This window comes from Mesocricetus auratus, unplaced genomic scaffold (assembly GCF_017639785.1).
Source record: "Mesocricetus auratus isolate SY011 unplaced genomic scaffold, BCM_Maur_2.0 Super-Scaffold_100015, whole genome shotgun sequence".
NCBI classification, from domain to species: Eukaryota; Metazoa; Chordata; class Mammalia; order Rodentia; family Cricetidae; genus Mesocricetus; species Mesocricetus auratus.
The window spans coordinates 47486569-47508270 of record NW_024429198.1 but is presented as its reverse complement, the minus strand read 5'-3'; the positions used below and the strand labels follow the sequence as shown (position 1 = coordinate 47508270).

General features: G+C 40.8%; 1 protein-coding gene across 1 annotated transcript in view; it reads left to right on the top strand.

Moving 5' to 3' along the window:
* The window catches only part of Cdh2 (cadherin 2), a 215117-nt gene extending 198219 nt beyond the window's left edge, over positions 1-16898 (top strand). Inside the window, exons 15-16 of the mRNA XM_005065356.3 lie at positions 3748-3912; positions 15419-16898. Of these exons, the coding sequence (XP_005065413.1) occupies positions 3748-3912; positions 15419-15625 (372 nt within the window). The 3' untranslated portion in view covers positions 15626-16898. The remainder of the gene's footprint in view (positions 1-3747; positions 3913-15418) is intronic.
* The last annotated feature ends 4804 nt before the right edge of the window (positions 16899-21702 follow it).

Sequence of the window (21702 nt, the reverse complement as noted above, 5' to 3'; positions counted from 1 at the left end):
TGTGTGTGTGTGTGTGTGTGTGTGCGTGCGCGCGTGTGTGTGTATACAAGTATGCATGTTGTATGTGTGAGCATTATGTAGTATATGCACACGTGTATAAATGTGGATATGCAGAGGTAAGTGGATGACATGGCATGTCCTGTTTTATCACTCCCTTTTATCCCTTTGAGACAGTTTTGTTGTTCACTGAACTTGAAGCTGCACAGAAAGCCAACCAGTGTGAGCACTCCTCCTGTCTCTGCCGGCACCCACACCAGCACTTAGGTGACAGCCTCATATAGCCATTTATATGGATGTTGGGGGTCTGAACTCAGGCTCTCATGCTTGCGCAGCAAATGTTCTCACACGCTAAGCCATCTTCTCTCATTCTTATGGAAGCAGGCCAGAGCTTTGAAAAGAAATATCTGCAGATTAATAACATGCTGTGTGAGTTTGTATCTATGCTTTGATAAGTGATGCTGGCCAGGAGACAGTGCTCTTGAGGGAGTACCTGCTGTTGCCTGCAATGTGTCACCCTGTAAGAATGGGAGCTTCCCTCCTCTTTTATAGAGCTTTCTGTTTTCTTATCAGAAATGTGTCTAAATGTTGGCAAGTTATCTGAGTATTTTTAAAGTGACATTACACAGGTGAAATATGGTTTATTTGCAACCTGGAGATACAGTGGACATTGCCGAGAAGTCAGGGTTACAGGGGTCTGTCCATTGGTAGAATATCACAAATCATCAGGATTATTTCATTTGGTGTAGAAAAGAAACCCCCAGGCTCATCAGTGTTCTCTTGCTTTTAAATGGGGCTTACTTACAGTTTCAGAGGCCTAGTCCATTATTATCATGGTGGGAAACATGCTAGGGCTCATAGTGGCTATGCAGGCAGCCATGGTGCAGGAGAAGGAGCCCAGAGCTCTCAATCCAGACCCACAGGTACCCGAAAGAGTAAGAGAGACACTGGGACTGGCTTGAGCATTTGAACCCCAAAATCCACCCCCAGTGACACACAACCTCCATCCAACAAGGCCATACCTGCTCCAACATGACCATACACCTCCTAATGCCTGTCAGCTAGTGCCACGCCCTAATGACTCAGCATTCAAATCTATGAGCCTGTGGAGGCCATTCTTAATCAAACTATCATATCTCAATATTCTTATCACTGTCACATTAAAGGCTCACAAGATACATCAAGCACTACATCATCTGAAAAAAGACAGTTGTTAAATATAAGAGTAGCCTATTTTTCTGTAATTAGAAAGTCCTAAGAAAGTGAATTCACACTGAGGGTAGAAGCTTTTGTTACCCCTTTGCTTCCCTTTTCTGGGACAAGTTTTGTTAGAGGATCCCCTTGCTTCACTGGTCTTTCCTGTGTTCACTAGTTGAACAATTAAACATTGTCTAGACAACCTCATTTCTTCCTTTGAAAGCATTTTAAATTTTTCATAAAAAAACCTCTCTTTATGTTGTGTTCAAGATTTCCTCTAGCTATGTCACTTTTGGCTTCTAAGTCACTCCACACCTCATAAATTCCCTGTTTGAAACTGGAGCACATCAGTGCTAAAGCCACTCTCCCTGCTTGTTTCTGGAGGACTTCAAACATTCCTCCCCATGCATCTCTGTTGATTCTTCCTTCTCATGGTGATGTCTCTCTTGTCCACGTGTAGTTCAAGGTTCAAACCTTAAGCCAGTTGACCAACAGCGTCTTTTAAACATCAGTGGTGTTCAAAGTTTGTGCCCTTTCTGGCTTGCCCCTTGTGCCCTTCTCTGGCTTACACTTCTCCATACACCATATGTCACATTCCTGGTTGGGGTGACTTTTCCATACACGTTGGCCATTGCCCACTGGGCTGCATCAAACTGTAGGTAAATAATTACTCAGAGGGAGTAATATTATGACAAGTAGTTCTCCACTAGCCCAGAGTTACATGTAAAATTAGGCAAATTAAAGATAGGCACCACAGTTTCAATTCCCATTCTGACCTACTAAGCATGTGACTTTGAGCAAGCTACCCAGCCCCCTTCGAGTATGTCAACCATGATCTACAAAGGTGACAATGAAGTGTTCTTCATAGGCTGGTTAAGACTTAGACAGGCAGAAAGAAATTCTTCATGGCGAGACTGATGTTTTCGTTTTCTGAACAACCTTTCCTGTCCCTGGATACTTTAGTTGTTCCTTGGCTTTCCTTTCTTCATCTAGACCATCTATGCAGCTCAACTCTCTTTGAATCCGTTCTTGGGCTTGACTCACCACCGTAGGCTGTGAAAGGAGCCAGTCTGTGGAGTCTAACACATCCACAGTCCAAGTCTGTTTTGTGTGTTAATAACTCCAGGACCATGGGTGGGTGACTTGGGTTCATTGCAACTCTGTCTTTATGTCTTAAAAGGAGATGATAAAATGTGTTAAAAAGATTAAATGAGCAGGCATATGCACAGCACCTAACATGCTGCCAGACATAGTAGCTGTTTGAGTCCTGAATAAATCAGACCCACTGCGAAGATACTTAGAAAGCATTTAAGCTGAGTTTAGACACAGCAATGCAGGCTGAACCAAGATGAGTACTAGAAAGTTGGTGTTTTCTTTAAATGTTAGTGTTGAATGGTTAAGCACTTTGAGCGAGCTGGGGACTTGTCATTTTGTAGCGTCAGAATGTAGACCAGTGTTTTTCAACCTTCCTAATGCTGTGACCCTTTACTGGAGTTCCTCATATTGGGTGACTCCCAACAATAAAATTATCTTGTTTACTACTTCCTAACTGTACTTTCGCTACTGTTATGACTTGTAATGTAAATAAATATATGCTATGCAAGATATCTGACATGTGATTTCCAGGGACTCATGACACACAGGTTGAGAATCACTGAGGTGTAGGGATTTGAAAATACAGTGTTTGCCCAAACTGGAATTGTATTCCCTTTCAATGTATAGCTGGTTTGATTAAGCACTCCTGTCAAGGAGGCTGGTACATTAACTGAAAATAGTTGTGAGAATCCAGCCTATGTCCAGAGGACACTTTTCATAGCATCACCCTGCCTGTCTGCAAATGGACAGGCTGTTTTTCCAGAACATTCTACAGGGCTACATGGAGAGGTATCCAGACTACATAGAGAGGTTCAGCATGCCTAGATCAAGCTGTTTCTCTACAAGGAAGACAGGAAAGTATTTTGGTTCTGTGGGCTACAGAGCTGAAGTTCTGCAAGAGAGTCCCTGGGGCTTATTTTTCTTGTAACTCTTTGAAAACATGAAGGCCATTCTTAAGGAAAACTAGGGCACAAGTCAAACAGGCCCACAGACCATAATTTATGGATAAGAAATTCAAGACTCTAGAAGGAAGGGACGGATGGGCAGGTTGGGTTTCAACCTTGATGCACCAGTGCCTTCCTCAGAGAGCAGAGAAATACACCCATTACGTGTTTTTGATGTTGGAGGCATTAATGCTTTGGTGATACAGGACGAGCTGTAGTCGGATTCTCCGTCGTATCGTAGTGAGACCTCGTCACACTGCTGCTTCCCATTGGGAGCTGATGAGGAGTGTGCTAAAACAGATGGAGCACAGACTGCAGACACGGAAAGCACAGAAGAAAGAGCTGTGCGAAAAAAAATATTTAATCATAACATGAAAAACTCCTAGTGGCAACTTTTCCATTATGTTAAATTGCACTCATTTCCATGCATCCCGAGTATGTGTGTAAAAACAAAGGTTGTAATCTTCCTTCTCCGTGCGCATCTCCCATGGATTTCTGATTCCCTCCCTTGCAGGACTATGACTTGAGCCAGCTCCAGCAACCAGACACTGTGGAGCCTGATGCCATCAAGCCTGTGGGAATCAGACGGTTGGACGAGAGGCCCATCCATGCTGAGCCACAGTATCCAGTCCGATCTGCAGCCCCACACCCTGGGGACATTGGGGACTTCATTAATGAGGTGCAGAGACTTGCTTTCTTTTTAAAAATTATCTGATTAACACATTAACTATACAGAATCAGTTTCATTGTACATTATGCACATGTTTAACGTGTCTTGTTTATCCACCCCATTATATCTCCTGCCACCCAACTCCCACTGATCCCTCCCTCCCCCCCCATTAGACCCCTTTCTGCTGTCATGTCCTTTTTAGTGTTCGATTAGGGTTAGTTACAAGTGTGAGTTGGGGGTTAAATATAGGAGCATTGGCAACTAACCAGTGGCTACACCATTGACAAAAATGACTCACTTTCTTGTAGAGCATTTTACTGTATGCTTAAGGTTAAGTCTCTGTGAGTTACACATTAGGCACACAGCTATTGAATGCAAATCATCAAAAAACATCATTTTTGAGTTTATGTTTATAGTAAAACAGATATGGCATCAGTGATAGAGAACAAATTAATATTTTTAAATATATGTGCATATAAACATGTATGTGCAGATGTATGTGTGAACTTGCATTCATATGTGTTTAAAGACTAGAGGACAACCTCGGGTAACATTCCTTAGGCGCTATCTAACTTTATTTTTTGAGACAGGATCTCTCAGTGAACCTGAAACTCACCATGTAGACTAGACTAGCTGGCAGTGAAGCATCAAGAACCCCCCATCTGTCTCCACCCCCATCCCAGTACCGTGATTTTAAGCATGTGCCACCCAGAGTGGCTTTTTTGACATGGCTGCCAAGGCTCAAACTGAGGTCCTCAAGCTTGCATAGGAGGCACATTGTAGACCAGACTGTCTTCCCGGCACCCTGAAATGTTTCCATCCACCTAAAAGGGAGCCATCATTGAACATCTGCATTGTAAAATGACATTCATCAATATTAGCAGCAGCAGCCATTCTCTCCAAGAAGGATAGTTTTTCCTCTAGACTATTAACAACAAACAGACTTGTATTGCTCTGCATTCTAACTTCATGTATTGGTAATAACAACTTTACAGGGGTTCTCTTTGCCTTTTTCTACACTGTGCCTTCTGGACCCAGAGCTGGTGAGAACTCACTACATCCTCATCAACTCATCAGGACATTAATTGAAAGTTAAATATCATGTGATATGAACACCAGCCTTGTAGAGGACGTTTAAACGCCTCTGTATCAGGAAGCTAATTCTCTGTTGCATGTAACAGACACAATTTCACAGTCAGAATTCACTGTCATTCTTTTATGTCATTGCCCCCAAGAGTCCTGCTATGGCTGATACTAAAATTTTGACAGAAAGACTTGTGCTTCTTCTCTTTAGGTACTGGCAAGTCTCTTACTGAAATTCTGTCCCAGGACTTTTATTGTTCCTATAAGTGATAGCTATTGATACTGACTGAATCTATAGCAGGAGCTGCGTTCTCTGTGCAGACGCTGGACATTCCAAGGTCAACATGGGTCTCTATACATCACAACATGTAAGGTGGCCATTGCCTGTGGTCTTGGTCATGTGTTCACGGGCCTGTAGCAGGCTTTCTTTTAGCCACCAACCGCCTCCCGAATCACAACACAAAACTTATTAGTTATGAATTCTTGGTCTTATGCTTATCCCATTATCTCTTATAACTTAAATTAACCTGTTTCTCTTCATCTATGCTTTGCCTTGGGTGTTTTTTTCCTTTCATTCATTCTCTGTGTCCTACTCAGTCTGGCTGGCTGGCAGATGCCTGCCTGGCTGGCCCTGGGTGACTCCCTCTCCTTTTTCACTCTTGTTTTCTCTTCTCTCTCCTTAAGCCTAGATTCATCCTCCGACTTAGTCTCTCTGGCTACCAGTTCACTTATTGCTCCTCTGCCCAGCTATTGGCTGTTCAGCTTTTTATTAGACAAATCGGGTGCCTTACAAAGGCAAGGCGAGACAGCAACACGTTTTTTAATTCAACAAATGCAGCATAAACAAATATAACACATCTTTGCCTAACTAAAGTAAATTTCCACAACATGAGCCTCTTGTTTTGTGGGCTTTTCTGACATCACCATACAATATATCAATGTCATCAGTCATATGTGGTAAGTTTGGATATAAGGGCTGACAAGATGCCTCCCTGGGTAAAGGCACATTCTGATGGTCTGATTGGATCCCTGAAACCCACATGGTAGAAAGGGAGAAATGATCCTCACGAGTTGTCCTCTCACCATCACGTGGACACAGCTGAATGTGCCTCCTCCATACACACCATATAAATAAAGTAAGAATAGTAGCATATTTAACAAAGTTTTTGTGGAGTATTTCTCAGTGTCTGTCACTTTCCATTGCTATCTGTTCCTGAATGAGAAGAGGCTGCTTTCCAAACATGTCTACTTCAGCTAAGTAAACAACTGGTTAATTTGTGGCAGACACAGAATAAGACCATGTAGGAGATTAAAAAAAAAAAAGATGCCAGTATCTCACTTTTTCTATAATATGTGTTCTGTCTTGCCCTGTTCTTGCACACAGACCTGCTTAGAGACAGCTGCAGGAACTTAGGAACAGCACTGGAGATTTTTCTTTATCTAAGAGTGCCCGATGGGCTGTATCTGGATTTGTTGTATTTTTTTTTTCTGAGAAAATGTTGCATTATCCTCTTGATGACTGGGTTTTAAGATGTAATGAATTTTAGAACTATGGGTGTGAGAACTGGATTTTCCTGCAATCAAGAGTTTTGATGTGTAGAATTCAAAACCTTAGGTGCTTCTGCACGGCCCTCTGGTGTCAGGCACTGTGGGAGTCCATCCCAGCCCTGATATTCTTCGTTTGGAAATAAAAATCAAACACCAGGTGCTGTTATAAGGCTAATCACGTCCTGATTCCTGCCATTTTTCTCATTCTCTGAGTTCTTTTCTTAAACCAGTCATAAGGTGTTTGTAGTCCCCGAAAGCATGGTCCTTTTGAACAGGAAAAACTCATACTTTCTTGATCTGCAAGGCTTCTGTAGCCATGAGGATCCAATGCAAACATCTTGTCTATGAAACTGTCCTTGCTATGTCTGAAAAGACCAAATGATGCTCTCCGACGTAGTCCTCCCCAGCTGCCTAGGGTGTGACTATAAATACTCTGTCTGCCATTGGAGAGTGTGAATGTCGGTATTCTCTCTTCCAGTTGAGGGTACAACTGTCAATATTTTCGTCTCTCACCTAAGTATATGAGTTCCCTAGAGCAAGGACTATTACTTGTTCTGTATGGCTGAACTGTGACGTTCAGTGCTCTAGGTGTATTAAATGTGTTTTCGCTTACATTCTTGTCAATGTGTTGTTGGGGGCCTGACTCCATCCATCCTCAGTCGGGGAGCCTCTGGTCAATATTGAAGTTGTGTTCACCATGCGCAGACATCCTCTCATGCCAGGGTTACACTCACTCCAGTTTCATCTCAAGTCCATCACCAGCCTGCATATTGCAGAACATTGAAAGGTGGCTGTTTGGGCTTTGCACCCTTGCCTTGTAATTGGATTCTGTTCTTCCAGATTCTACTCACTTTTCCCTTTTGAAACTTTACCAAGCCAGAATGGGTCACTACACAGAGTAGAGATAGGTGCTATCCAGAGTCACTGAACCCTACCTGGGGCTTACCCCTCTTCATTAAAAACCATCCATCATTCCATTCAACCTGCCCCTGAGGTCTTATATGGCCCCGGAAATGGGTCCTTATTCCTGGTGAGGGTAGATAGGGTAGTGCAAGGTACTTAGGTTAATGAATGAAGAAAGGGATGATAGGGTCCCACGTGTAATCATTTTCAAAATAGCAGCAAATCCGTGAAATTGGGTATTATCTACAAATACAGAAATAAGAAGAAAGGGAACCACAAACAAGCCTTGAAATGTCCAAGGACCAGGGAACTGACTGCAGATGTTGCTTGCACAAAACCCTTGCTTCAATCCCAAGCATCTCATAAACTGTCTGTGGTGGTCCACATCTACAATCCCAGCACTCAGCAGAAGCAGGAGCATCACTTTAAGGTCATACTTGGCTACACAGGGATTCCATGTCAGCCTTAGGTAAAGGACACCTTGTTTCAAAACACCAAAATAACGACAGCAAAACCGTCCTACAATTAGAGGCAGGAGGGAACCCCACACAGGTTAAGGTGTCTCAGAAAGAATGAAAGAGAGTAGTATCAGGATATGCTAGTTGGTTCTGTGGCCAAAGGAAAGGAGATTGATGCTCCCTAGAAGTTACAGAATTCTCAGAAGCCCCATGCGAATCCTTCCATCCCAGGAACCATTAAGACTCACTCCATAGCGTTCATTAACTTGGCAAAGAAAAATAAATACATGTATTTTGAAACATTTGAAGGCACCTGGAAACAACTCCGGCACACTTTGTGAAAACATTGCAAATACATACAAATTTATTTATCTCCAGGTCTTATTTGATTTAGCAGAGGACCAAATGTTCCAAAGGAAGAATAATATAGCAGTGATTATAATTGGAGCGCTTTTATGGATATAAGGAATAGGGAAGCTCATGAGAACATTCTCTAGCTTGTTTATTTAAATAATGAATGAACGTTGCCTTCAATCTCACAAGTGAACTCATTTCCAGTGAGGCAGGTAGAGTAGAGCAAGACACCTGTTTGCAGATTTTCCTAAGAATTTCATTCTGTTTGCATTTTTATGCATGACCTTCAGAAGGTGAGAAAATTGAAATAAATTCATTTAATCTCATCTCCTTAGTCGATATTAGCATATCTCCAATAACTGCGTTAATCTCACATGCCCTTATCTTAGAGGAATTAAAACCATGTGTGCCCTTCCTTCTGTGAAAAGACTGAACACTGCTTAAAACATCCGAAGGGCCTTGTAGAAGAATTTGTTATAACTACCAAAGCTTAAACTGCCTCTTTCTCATGTTAATTACATTTAGTTTGTCTACCTTAAAGCATATAATTTTCCCCTAGAGGGACTTGTCTGAGTTCAAATCCAGCTCATCTCACAGCACTGGGGTTTTGTGCAAGGTCAAGATCCTTGAACTTAGTCTCTGGGTTTCCTGTTGTCTTCTTTGTAAGCAGGGAATAAAAAAGGATGTAGTGAGAACTAGTAAGATGGCATGTGTCGATGGGTGTCATGGCATGCCTTTAATCCCAGCACCCAGGAGGCAGAGGCAGACAGATCTCTGTGAGTTCAAGGCCAACCTAGTCAAGAGAGCAAGTTCTAGGACAGCCAGGGCTACATAGAGAAACCCTGTCTTGAAAACCAAAACAACAGCAAATAGATAGCATGCGTAAAGTGCTTGGCACGGCACATGTCATGCAGTAGAGTCTCTGAATTGTTAGAAATCAATAATGATTATTTCAGACCATTTTTATTAATAATTATAAATGAAAACTTAAAGTATCTCTTTATAAATAATCACATCTTAAAGTCTCTACAACCAAAGAGGATAGTAATGTTAGCTTCGATATATAATGTAAAATGGTATATTATGTCAACCTATATTTTGTTTGTCTGTTTATTTATTTGTTTATTTGCTTGTGTTTCATTTTTGAGACAGAGTCTCTATGTAGGTCTGATTGTACTGGAGCTATGCAGACCAGCCTGGCTTTGGACTTGCAGAGACCCACCTGCCTCTGCCTCTGCCTCCTGAGTGCTAGAATTAAAAGTGTGGGCTACCACCCCAGCCCCAACTATATTTTAACCTTAGATCCTCTTAACAGAGTAGGTATCATGTCAGACATAATCTAGATGCTGAGATTTAAAAAATAAAAACACTAAATCTGGAGGATTAGGGAAATGATCTCTTGTAGAAGAGAGGCCAGGACTCAGATCCTGCCTGAAATGCAGGTTTTAGTGCAAAGCAGCTTCAGCAGGAAGGGGCCTCGCATGCTGAGATGATTCAGTCAAGGAGATGCAAGAAGTGACGGGAGGAACCACAGGGGTGACTTCCATGGCGGGAGAAGAAAAACACAACAGCAAAAGTAGCATTTCCAGTGGGCTAATGCATGAAAGAGTGGGTGGATGGATGGGTGGGTGGGTGGATGGATGGATGGATGGATGGATGGATGGATGGATGGATGGATATTGGATGGATGGATGGATGCTGGATGAGTGGATGGCTGAACAGATGAGTAGGCATATAACTGGATGGATAAGTAGATAAATGATTTGCTAAATGGATGGATAAGGCATATTAATCATATAAAATATGTTGAAGCATTACAATTGCATTGCAGTTAGAAGGAAATGAATGTGTAAATAGAAGCTGTGCACCTTCAGGTTTGAGAAACTGGTGTTTAGTTCAGTTGTAGGTGTTCAGGTTCAGGTCAGAGGAAACAATCAGAGTTGTTACTAAGTCTGTCTCTACAGAGTTTTGATTTTTGTTTTGTTGATTACCCAGACATTGTTCAGGCCTTGGGAAAGCACCATCTAATTCTTCTATCTTGGCTTCTCTCTTCTATTATTTACTTAAACCGTTAATCAATTTTAAGTTTAATTTTTAAATAAAGGCAATTGCTTTTATTTCCATGAGAGGGCTGCATACCTATTCAAAACTGTCTTTCAAACCCTGGGTGAACCTGTGTCTTAAAAAGCACGCTGAAGGCTTTGCCTACAGGGAGTGTCAGCACGCTAGTCATCCGAGGAAAGGAGCTGGAGTTCTGAGATGAGAAGAACAGCGAGACACCCCTGTCGCTCATCTGCAGGCAGGACATGGGGAGCTGAGGCAAAGCTGTGGCAGAAAGACTACAGAAGACATGTCAGATCAGTGGCTCTTTCTCCTTCCGTCCCTCTTGTGTTCCTCTCTGCAGAGTGTCTTTGTAGTTCCCATCAAAGTAAGTCTCCACCCCAAAGCATAGGGTCCAAAGTCTATAAATACAAGCTCAGCTAGAAGTAGCCACAGCTTGCACTCTGCAGAGGACCCGAGACTACAGAACTGTGATAAAGGCACCCAGATAAATTTATCCAGAGTTCAAGATCTTCTTTCCCATGAAAGGTGAACCAAGGAAACAAGCATGCCTTTCTAAATTGAGTCACACCTAGAGAAACACGTGGTTGGCTTGTAAATTTAGGAACGGCCCTTTGGACAGTATCCATGTCCAAGAATAAAGAAATTCATAAGGGATCCAGAGGATTCTGCTCCCAGGTTTATTCTGCAGTCTCTGGTTGCATGGCTATAATTGCCAGTTTCTGTGTTTTACTGTGATCTTAGTAAGAACCTCACTCAGAATTGTCCCATTCCATTCTGAAGTACAAACAAATGCTATGCATGCAAAAGGGAACGAAAGTTCTTGACCCCTACCTGGAAAGATAGCTTCACCAAGAATTCTTCCAGGTCAGTCTGATTTGACCCTTTCATCATTACCAACGTGGAGATAACACGCCATGACCTACATTGCACAGTAGTCTTCCTTAATTCCTTTGTAAATGCAAAGAAAACAAATTCAAAACTACCATGGTGATCAGAAGACCAACGCAGGATCTGAAGTGTATATTTCTCAAGATAAAAGATTATTTTTAAGATTGTCAGCACTAGGCATGGCATGGATTACTTCAAGTATTCCACTGATCTTAAAGAGTGCTGAATTAAATGTGTTAGACATTTGCTGAAGATTTTCAGAGTCTCTGCCATAACAGTGAGGACCAGAGAGTTGCAGCATGAATCACTTGGGTGCAGAAATCTATGCCATCACTTTCCAACCTCTGAATCTAGATGTACTTGAAGCTCTGCCATCCTGCCCTTGACTCTTTCAACATAGGGTATTAAATATCATCATCTGGCTTTGAACTCCTTGAACTGGACTTGTAGCCATTCCAAGAGAAACCTTAAACATCCCATCCTACAACCTCTGTCTATGTGGTGCTATGATTACAGGTGAGCACCACAATGCCTAGTTAAGGAACCAAACCCAGGACTTCTTACAGCCTGGGCAAGCTCTCTACCAACCACACAGCCCTCCTCCAAACCCATACCCTCATAGCAAAATCTTAGTTCTTGTTTTTAGGAAGTCTTTGTGCTAGGAATTTTTGTGAAACTTTTTGATTTTTCCTCCGGGGTCTATTTCAAATGTAGGCCAAAGCTAGATGGTGCTGAACTAAAAGAATCATTTACTAACCTATAGTTGTAGTTGGTGGATTTTGTAGGAAGGGGGGGTGATATATAAGGTAATACTAAGTGACTGTAAACCCCAAGAGGGCAGTCAGTGAATCTAGTTTGTTCATACCCAGGTCTCCAATGCATTAGAGTTTGCAGAAACCCAACCCATGTGCCTTGCATTGATGATGCAAAATGAATAAAGGTGAATTCTTTGACTTTTCAAGAGCTGGGGCTGAAGTAACTATTAGCTGTCGCTGGCTTGTGTTGGTGCTGGCTGTCCTTCTTGCTAAAGTTCCAAGTCCATCAGTCTCTCTGTCCTTATTCACATGTAGTTTTCATCCCAACGTCTCAGGGAAAGTGAAACCCGCATGTGTGACAGCCCATCCTCCTGGCTGACCAGAGAAAGGACTATCAGCACCACTGAATGTCACACGGCCACAAAGAGGCCCAGCAGCTGAAAGGAGCAAGTAAACTGTGACTCTAGAGGCCCTCGTGGCATCTTGGGCGTGTGCTTCCCCGGGGATCACTGAGGACACCAACCCCATCTGCCACAAAAAAAAGACAGGGATCCTGAGAAAGTGTAGGTTGTGGTTCTCTTAGCAGAACTGCACTGTAGCTTATTCTAAAAATACGATAAGGAAAGTCTCGTCCAGAATTATTTTTGTTTTACATATTGAAGTGGTTTGCTGAAGACTTTTAAATTTTTATTTAACAGCCCTTTCTGGGGTGGAACTAGTATAACATGATATGAGGGAAAGTTGTGCCTAATTATAAATGGTTAGGATTGTTGGTAAGAAATTCTTGGCTGTGGGAGGGTTGGTAGGCTTTGGCTCTGGTTTTTGATGGGAATCTAGCAGCTGCTGTTTTATTTCTTAAAATAACATGTCTTAACTTTTATTTCAAATGTCAATGCAGTTTTTTTTCTTTAAAAGTAACCATTAAAAATATTAACTGGTACTCATTCAGGTTTTCTGTGGCCAACATTGGTGAACACATGAACCCCATATCTCTTCTGGTCTTCAGATGCCCGTCTTACAATCTCACATGAGTCGATACCAGGACTCAGGGTGAATACTGGTGAAAATTTAGGTGTTGACTCAGATCCAGGTGCAGAAACACCACAGCATACGGACTGATCTTAACTTTGCTTATCTGTAACTTACAAGAATTGAACATACTTATTTAAAAAATGAATTTTGTTTTGTTTTGCTTTTGTTTTTGTTTTGTTTTCTGGTTGTTGTGGCAAAATACCCTGACAGAAGCAGTTCAGGGAAGAAAGGATTTAATCAGACTCATAGTTGGAGCCCATCACTGTGGGAAGACAAGGAACGCAGGCTTCAAGTAGCTGGCCCACCACACTCAGTCAGCAGAGAGAGGAACAAGTGCTCGCCACTCAGTTCCCTCCCTCCCTACCATGCCTGCTGTGCAGCCTGTGTCCGAGAATGTGCAGAGGGTGTTGGGGATTGATGACACAGACCAGAAGGCTCCTCAAGAAGGCTTTCTTTTATTCCTACTCTGGCTGGTTATTATATACCCTGACACCAGAGGTGGAGGTGGGTGGGTCTGAAGGGGCGGTTAGTCTTTGGAAAAGGTCGAGGACAGGGCAGTTCCTGTGGGCAAGCCCTTTTCAGGAACTTACTGCCCCGGGCATTGTATTGTTTTTAGTAAATATGTTTTAGTAAACATTGTCTTACAGCTGCCTACTCCCAGGCGGATGGGGAAGTGGGTCTCTCCTCAAGGTCTGGTGTCCCCACACCTCCCTATTTATACAATCCAGGATCCCTGCTAGGGAATGGTTTCACCCAAGGCAGGCACATCTTCCCACTCCAGTTAATGGAGTCAAGGTAATTTTGCCTCAGACATGCCCAGAGGATCACCTTCCAGTAACTTGATGATTAACTCCAACTGTCACACATACGTAAGCTAATATACTCAGAAAACATAGGGATGATGAAGATTATCTCTCAAGGAAGAAAGTATATGACAGGTCTCCGCCTCTTTGACAAAGGGAGGCCCACACACACACATCAGCTTCTGCTGATCCAGAGCTGTAAGAAGCCAGTAATTGCTGGAAAACGGTTGTTGCCGTGTTGTGGAGAATCAGAATGGAACTGAGAAAATTCCCAAAGGAGCCAAGGCTGCTTTTTTTTAATGTTTTGTCGTGCATAATTAACAATTAGCTGTAGATACTTCCATTGCATATTTAAAAGCACCTGTTTCCAAGAGTTAAAAATGTGGATGCTAATTGCCTCCTTATTTCTGTGTTCCTTATCCTCAAGACTCATATGTATATATTTCATTTTAGATTAACAAAACTCCCCCCTCTCCAATATTTGTATTATGTACAAGTATTGGGTCATGGCTTTTCTATGGCCTATGAACGCTAGAAGTCGCCCTACTGAAGATACATTTTAAATGTTCGTTATATGCAATAATCATATGTGGTAGTGTTTTACCTAAGACAGTTCATACAACTATATGTTGTATGTGGGCATATTACACCCATACCCCTTAGCCCACCTTTTCATTGTCTCTTTTCCCACTGGTCTTTGTTCTTCTATGTCAGTTCACTACACTTTCATACTCTGTGTGTGTGTGTATGTGTGTGTGTGTGTGTGTGTGTGCGCGCACGTGTGCACACACACATGTGTGAGACAGTTTTGTATGTATGCATGAAATTACAGGAAATGCACATCTGCCTTTCTGAGACTGGCTTGGTTTCTGTGATTGTCTGCAAGTGGCTCCTCTGTGCTGTAACAGCGTACTCCCAGTCTCCTGCCTTTGCACACTGTATTAATTAACTCCATATGTTATGTTCTAATAGTACGGTGATTTAGTGTGACTCTGCATGTAGTATCACATCTGACTCCTCATCACTCATCCTTTGACAGCTTCCTCAAATTAGGTCAATGTCACTTCTTCCGTAACTTCAGACTGTTTGTGGCCATCTCGGTTTTCCTTTTCTTTTTCTTTTTTCCAATTTCCTATTGCTAATTAGATTCCATAGTTCTGATATTTGTCATGAGCTTGCTGGTATAATCATGCTGCCTAAAATACATTGTAAACAGATAGAGGACCAAGGACCAACTGGTTCTGTTATATGTGTCCTCTTTGATACATAGGTAGTTTGTATTCAACTTCCTAATTGCCAGAAATCCCTATCCGGGTCCATGTATCACAAAGACCTTTGTATTTGTTCCATAGTCCCTGATATATTAGTAAATTAAATTACTCTTTCAAAACCGCTACTTATGGTCATGGCCATCCTTAGGATTGTCCTTGAAAAAGGTAATTGTCTGACTCGGAAATCCTAGTCACCACCACCACCACCACCCCTTATTTTTCCTGTGTGCTGGAAGTGCTGTGATCTTGCCAATGGGAATCTATGAGTCGTTGCGATCCCTCAAGGACTCTGGTGTGACCTTGTGCTCTGTGATCTGGAACCCTCTAGTAATTCCTTCCATTCTCTCCTAACCTAGGGCCTTAAAGCTGCTGACAACGACCCCACAGCTCCGCCATACGACTCCCTCTTAGTCTTCGACTACGAGGGCAGCGGCTCCACGGCCGGATCCTTGAGCTCCCTCAACTCCTCCAGTAGCGGTGGGGACCAGGACTATGACTACCTGAATGACTGGGGACCCCGCTTCAAGAAGCTGGCCGACATGTACGGCGGTGGCGACGACTGAACGGCAGGACGGACTTAGCTTTTGGACAAGTACGAACAGTTTCACCTGATATTCCCAAAAAGCATACAGAAGCTAGGCTTTAACTCAGTAGTCCACTAGCACGGTGCCTGCTGGAGGCTTGGGCGTAGGCTGCGAACCAGTTTGGGCTCCCAGGGAATATCAGTGATCCGATACTGTCTGGAAAACACCGAGCTCAGCTACACTTGAATTTTACAGTACAGAAGCACTGGGATTTTATGTGCCTTTTTGTACCTTTTTCAGATTGGAATTAGTTTTCTGTTTAAGGCTTTAATGGTACTGATTTCTGAAACAATAAGGAAAAGACAAAATATTTTGTGGCGGGAGCAGAAAGTTAAACGTGATATGCTTCAACACACTTTTGTTACAATGCATTTGCTTTTGTTAAGATACAGAATGAAACAAACATTAAAAAAAATTAACTCATGGAGTGATTTTGTTACCTTGGGGTGGGGGGGGTGAGACCATGAGATAGGAAAAATGTACATTACTTCTAGTTTTAGACTTTAGTTTTTTGTTTTTGTTTTTGTTTTTTTTTTTCACTAAAATCTTAAAACTTACGCAGCTGGTTGCAGATAAAGGGAGTTTTCATATCACCAATTTGTAGCAAAATTCAATTTTTCATAAACTAGAATGTTAGACACATTTTGGTCTTAATCCATGTACACTTTTTTATTTCCTGTATTTTTTCCACCTCGCTGTAAAAATGGTGTGTGTACATAATGTTTTATCAGCATAGACTATGGAGGAGTGCAGAGAACTCGGAACATGTGTATGTATTATTTGGACTTTGGATTCAGGTTTTTTGCATGTTAATATCTTTCGTTATGGATAAAGTATTTACAAAACAAAGTGACATTTGATTCAACTGTTGAGCTGTAGTTAGAATACTCAATTTTTAATTTTGAAATTTTTTTTAATTTTTTTATTTTCTTTTTTGTTTTGTTTTGTTTGGGGGAGGGATAAAAGTTCTTAGCACAAATGTTTTACATAATTTGTACCAAAAAAATTACACACAAAAAAAGGAAAGAAAAGTCAAAAGGGGTGGCCTGGTACTGGCAGCACTAGCAAGTGTGTGTTTTTAAAAAAATAAAACTAAACAAACAAAAAAATAAATAAAGAGAGAAAAAAAGAAAAAAATGCTTTTAAACTGGAAAGACCCTGACAACGGCTTTGCGTCTGTGTTGTGTACCAGATTATAAACAGTACACCTCTGACCCCAGCGTTCTGAATAAAATGCTAATTTTGGATCTGGTGACTGGTTTGAACCTTTTCTTTCTCCTCTGGAGCTGCTCTGAGTGTCACAGAAACCCTAAGAGCTAAGGGATCCTTAGGAGCATTGGTGTAAAAGTTTGTGCTGGTCCTCAGTCCCTTTGAACTGAAAAGCCCAGAGTGGTCACTGTCCCTTGAGACCTTACCATCTGCATAGAAAAAGACACCAGTTCACTCTGCAAGGAACCTAGTGACTGTGGTGTTTAAAAAAAACGATGTCATGAACTTCACTGAACACTGTGAAATTGCCAGCTCTCCTTTTGTTGCTACCCAAGCTGTGGGTTATACTGAAGTGGGTGGATGGGGCGTGGCCTTGGGAACAACAGTGGACCCCTGCTGGGTCTCTTACTGTAATTCATAAGCGAATTGTGTGAGAATTGAGGGAACTCTCACTGTTTTTCTATCTGTATTCATAGTCACAGCACCTACATATTCTTACACTGTACACTTTAGAAAGCACATACAACAGACCTCTAAATAACTCCTCTAGTTTTCTTCTCAACATAAAGGTTATCGTATATACACAGTGAAATTTGCTTTTCTGTTGACTCAGCGGCCAGTTCTTCCTTGTCACTTTTCTGATCTTTAGAGGCTAGGACTCTAGGAATTTCCATAATGAAAGCATCACAAATTGGGTCAACTTCGCCTAAAATGGATTCATAGACAATGCCCCTATGCTGTTTGTACATTTAAATGAAAACTGAACTGGCTTTCAAATTCAAACATGTAAAATTCCTATCAAATAGATAATTTTTAAAAATGATCTGGTTGTACTGGTGCACATCTGCCATTCCAACATCTGGAGGCAGAGATGAGGATCACCACAAATTAGATGCCACCCTGATTGACATAGCAAGTTCCAAGCCAGCCAGAGCTGCATAGCAAGACTATGCTTCAAGGATGGATGGATAGATGGATGGATGGATAGATAGATAGATAGATAGATAGATAGATACATCAAACACAGACACCCTTAGATATATATAAGTTAATTAATAGTTTTCAAAACGTCCCTTTTCACAGATGGTCTCCACAGCTGTGGTCCTCTACAAAAGCATTTCTAAAACAAGTTCCTGAAAACCAGTGAAGAGTAGTAGATGGTCTCATTTTGCTACAAATGGATTTTTCTATTGAACTAGCTGTATTCATGTTATCCAAGCTATTTTATACACATGTTTGCATATAGATCTTATTTTAATTTATATTCATAAAAATGGGGTTGCATACTATATATTTTTCTGTGATTTTCCTATTTTGCTAACACTTTATCTTGGACTTTTTTCCATATTACTATATATGTATTTCCACTTCATCCTTTTTAACTGCTACATAGAATTCCATAATATGGACTTAATAGTTTTATTGAACCGTTTCTTAATTTGTTTCCTTTTTTCATGATTAAAAATGATTCCACAGTAAACAGTCTTGCGCAAGCCTCTGCATGTGGGAGTATTTTTCCAAATTAGAAGCTTGGAGATGGAATTACATGATTCAAGACACCAGAGAGAAGTTAATTAAACATGGCTAAAATTATAAATGTTTAGTGTTACTTCATTGAGCCTTTTAGCTAAAAGAAGCAGCTTTTTAAAAGCCAGCAGCAGATTGCCAGATGAACTAACCAAGGCCTTACTCTCTTTTCTGTGGAAATTAGCCATGGAGTCAAGTCCTGGTAGTAGCTTCAAGTGTTCTATAAAATGGCTTCCACATGAAATGTAATAAAGCCTTGAAAATTCTGTTTGAGTGTGATGCCCAGACCCCATCCAGAAACACACTTACCGTGGCCTTCCTTGGGAACTTGGGTCTGGCTGCTTTGTGAGCACAAGCAGAAGCATGAGAAGGGAGTCCCCATGGTAAAGGTCACTTTCTGAGACAAAAGCATGTGTGCTATACATTGCAACAAGACCAACGGAGTGCCTAGATCAAGACTACACTAATTTATACAACTGATCACCAGAATCTACTTCCCTCACTTGCAGGAGACTGGCAGTCTGGCTGTTATGCATATTCAAGGTTTGTCATTAGGGGACCAGTGAGATGGCTCAATAGGAAACAACCTTTGCTGTCAAAACACCAGGAAGCAAATCTCCAGGACCCTTACATGGAAGAAGAGAACTATCTCCACAGAGTCATCCTCTGACCTCTACATGTACAATACACACTCATGCATGCACACACATATTTACGCACACAGGTCATCTTGTGGCCTCTACATGAACAGTATGCACACACACACATATGCATGAACTTACACATCATCCCGTGACTGCTGTATGTATAGTACATACATACACAGAGACACATGGACACACACACACGTACACAATAACAATTCCCAAGTTTGCCATTCGGATGGGCATCAGGCGATCCTCCTGAATCCTGCCAAGGGGCTGTCTGTTATTTTCTCTGCATGCAAAGCTATATGTGTTCCTCAAGTCTGTTTCCATTCCCCTATGGACCTTCCTGCCCTTCCCCCACCCAATTAATGAACAAGAGCTCGTCACATGCTTGCTTTCCTGCTATTTTACTAATCTTTTGAGGTCACTACATTGTTTCTGTAGCACAGAAATTTTTCTTTTTTGTGTTTTGTTTTGTTATATTGAAATGGTAGATTTCTGAGATTTTTCCCCACAGTGACATTTAGCACTTTCATGATGTCAGAAGCCAACTTCTGAACAAAATGGCTAAATGTCTGATATTCAGACATCATTTGTTAAAAACTTCAGCCTCGACTTAGTGACATGAAACCTTTATCTTACACATTTCTTGAGAGAGAGAGAGAGAGAGAGAGAGAGAGAGAGAGAGAGAGAGAGTGTGTGTGTGTGTGTGTGTGTGTGTGTGTGTGTGTGTGTGTGCATGTGTGTGTACCTTAGTCTGGTCCATTGGCTCCTGATTTTCTACACAGTGCTGGATGGTGCTAACATGTTATTTAATAAGCCAATCCCATGCTGTTCTTGTCAATAAAGGTTTTATTTTTTTTTTCTAAATTTTCCTTGCACATGAATTTCAGAAATATTTTGTCAAGTACTATAACCAATTATACTTTAGGTTTTTGTGAGTTGGAGAAACATTAACAGTATCACTTATTCCCATCCAGTTTTATGTTCTTCTTGGTTCTTTTTATTATTCTTACCAAGGGACTTTCCTGCACAACTCGAGTCTCTCTGCTGATTCTCTTGCTGATCTCTTGCAAACTGATTGACTTGATCTCCCCTGTTTCTGCCTTAGTTTACCTCTCCACTAGTTCTTAATCATTTTCGTATGGTTCTCCTCAATATTCCTAGCATGATAGTGACAATTTTTTCCTGTTTCCAAGACTAATAATTTAACTTTCCCTAACACTGTTACGGTAATAATTATTTTTACTGTTCTTAACTGTAGTCGGAAAACTGTTTCTCACATTATACATAACATTTACTATAAATAGTAACAGATTTTAAATGTACATATTGAATTTTTAAACTGTCTCTTTGTTACATAGATGATTATCAATACATTAATTTGGTGAATTTTGTTATTACTATTAGATGGTTTAGTACTGAGTCGAACTTCTCCTGGCACGAATTCAGCAGGTCATAATGTCTTTCCTTTAATGAACTAATTCGTTTGCTGTTATTTTACTTAGGAGCCTTAATATATATATACTTTTCTATGCCTTTCTGAATCTAATGATGTTTGCTAAGTTTTAGTCCCAGATTTCTGCTAGCCTAAAATAAATAATTTGGAAGATTGGCCTTTCTCTCCTATGTCCCAGAATATTTTATATAAATCATGTTTACCTGTTCATTAAAAAGTTTTCTAATCTATAATTTTACTATTGTTGAGTCAGGTTGAATTATTTCTCAATAATTCAGTTGCTATATTTCTTTTTGACCATTTTTAACAGTTTACAATTTTTTGTGAACATACTTATTTTGCCTAACTTTAAAAAAAATGAAATACAGAAAATTTCACTCTGTATTATCTTTAATAGTCTGCCTCATTCTTTGGGGATTTTTTCTTTTTCTCATTCCTCTCCACAGAACTGCTTGGCCTTTGTTTTCAGTTGAGTAGTCCAAAATTTATTTTTACTAGGCTGGTCATGATCCCAGCACTTAGAAGGCTACAAAAGTGGAGATCCATGGGTCTGCTGCCAATCTGGTTCCAGAGTGTGATCCCGGCCAGCATAGATTACAGAGTGAGGCCCTGTCTCTAAAACAACTGCCACCACCAACAAAAAATGTACTGTGTTGGAAGGTTTTTGATTAAGCAGTGTGGAGATTTGTATATTTTTGTGCATGGCCTGTCTCAGCCTAGTAATTTGTTTTACAATAACTAGTATTTTACTTAATTTTGTTTTATTAGTTCCTAGGGATCTTTTAGTGGCTCCTGCATTGCTTTAGGTCTCTGTATTTCCAGTGCAGTGGAAAATATACTTCATTTTTATCATTCATTATCATTTTTATCAATAGAAGGTGCCTTTCTGGGTGACATTCAGGGCTTTTAACTCTGAATTTCATTTCATTTGATATCAGCATAAGCACATCTGTTTTATTTCTCTGATTGTTCTGTTTGTTGTTAATGCTTTTTTTTTCAAAGCATATTTGATTTCAGTTTGATTAAACTCAGCATATCTCTTCAGTAAAACTTTAAAGTCACTACAGTCTACATAATGAGTCCTAGGGCTACATAGTGAGACCCTGTATCAGCAACAACAAAAACACACAACAAAAAGAAGTTCTGATAATTTTGTTATTTTTCATCTTTGTAAACAAAGAAAAAGTATTTAAATGCCATTTTCCAATAGGCAG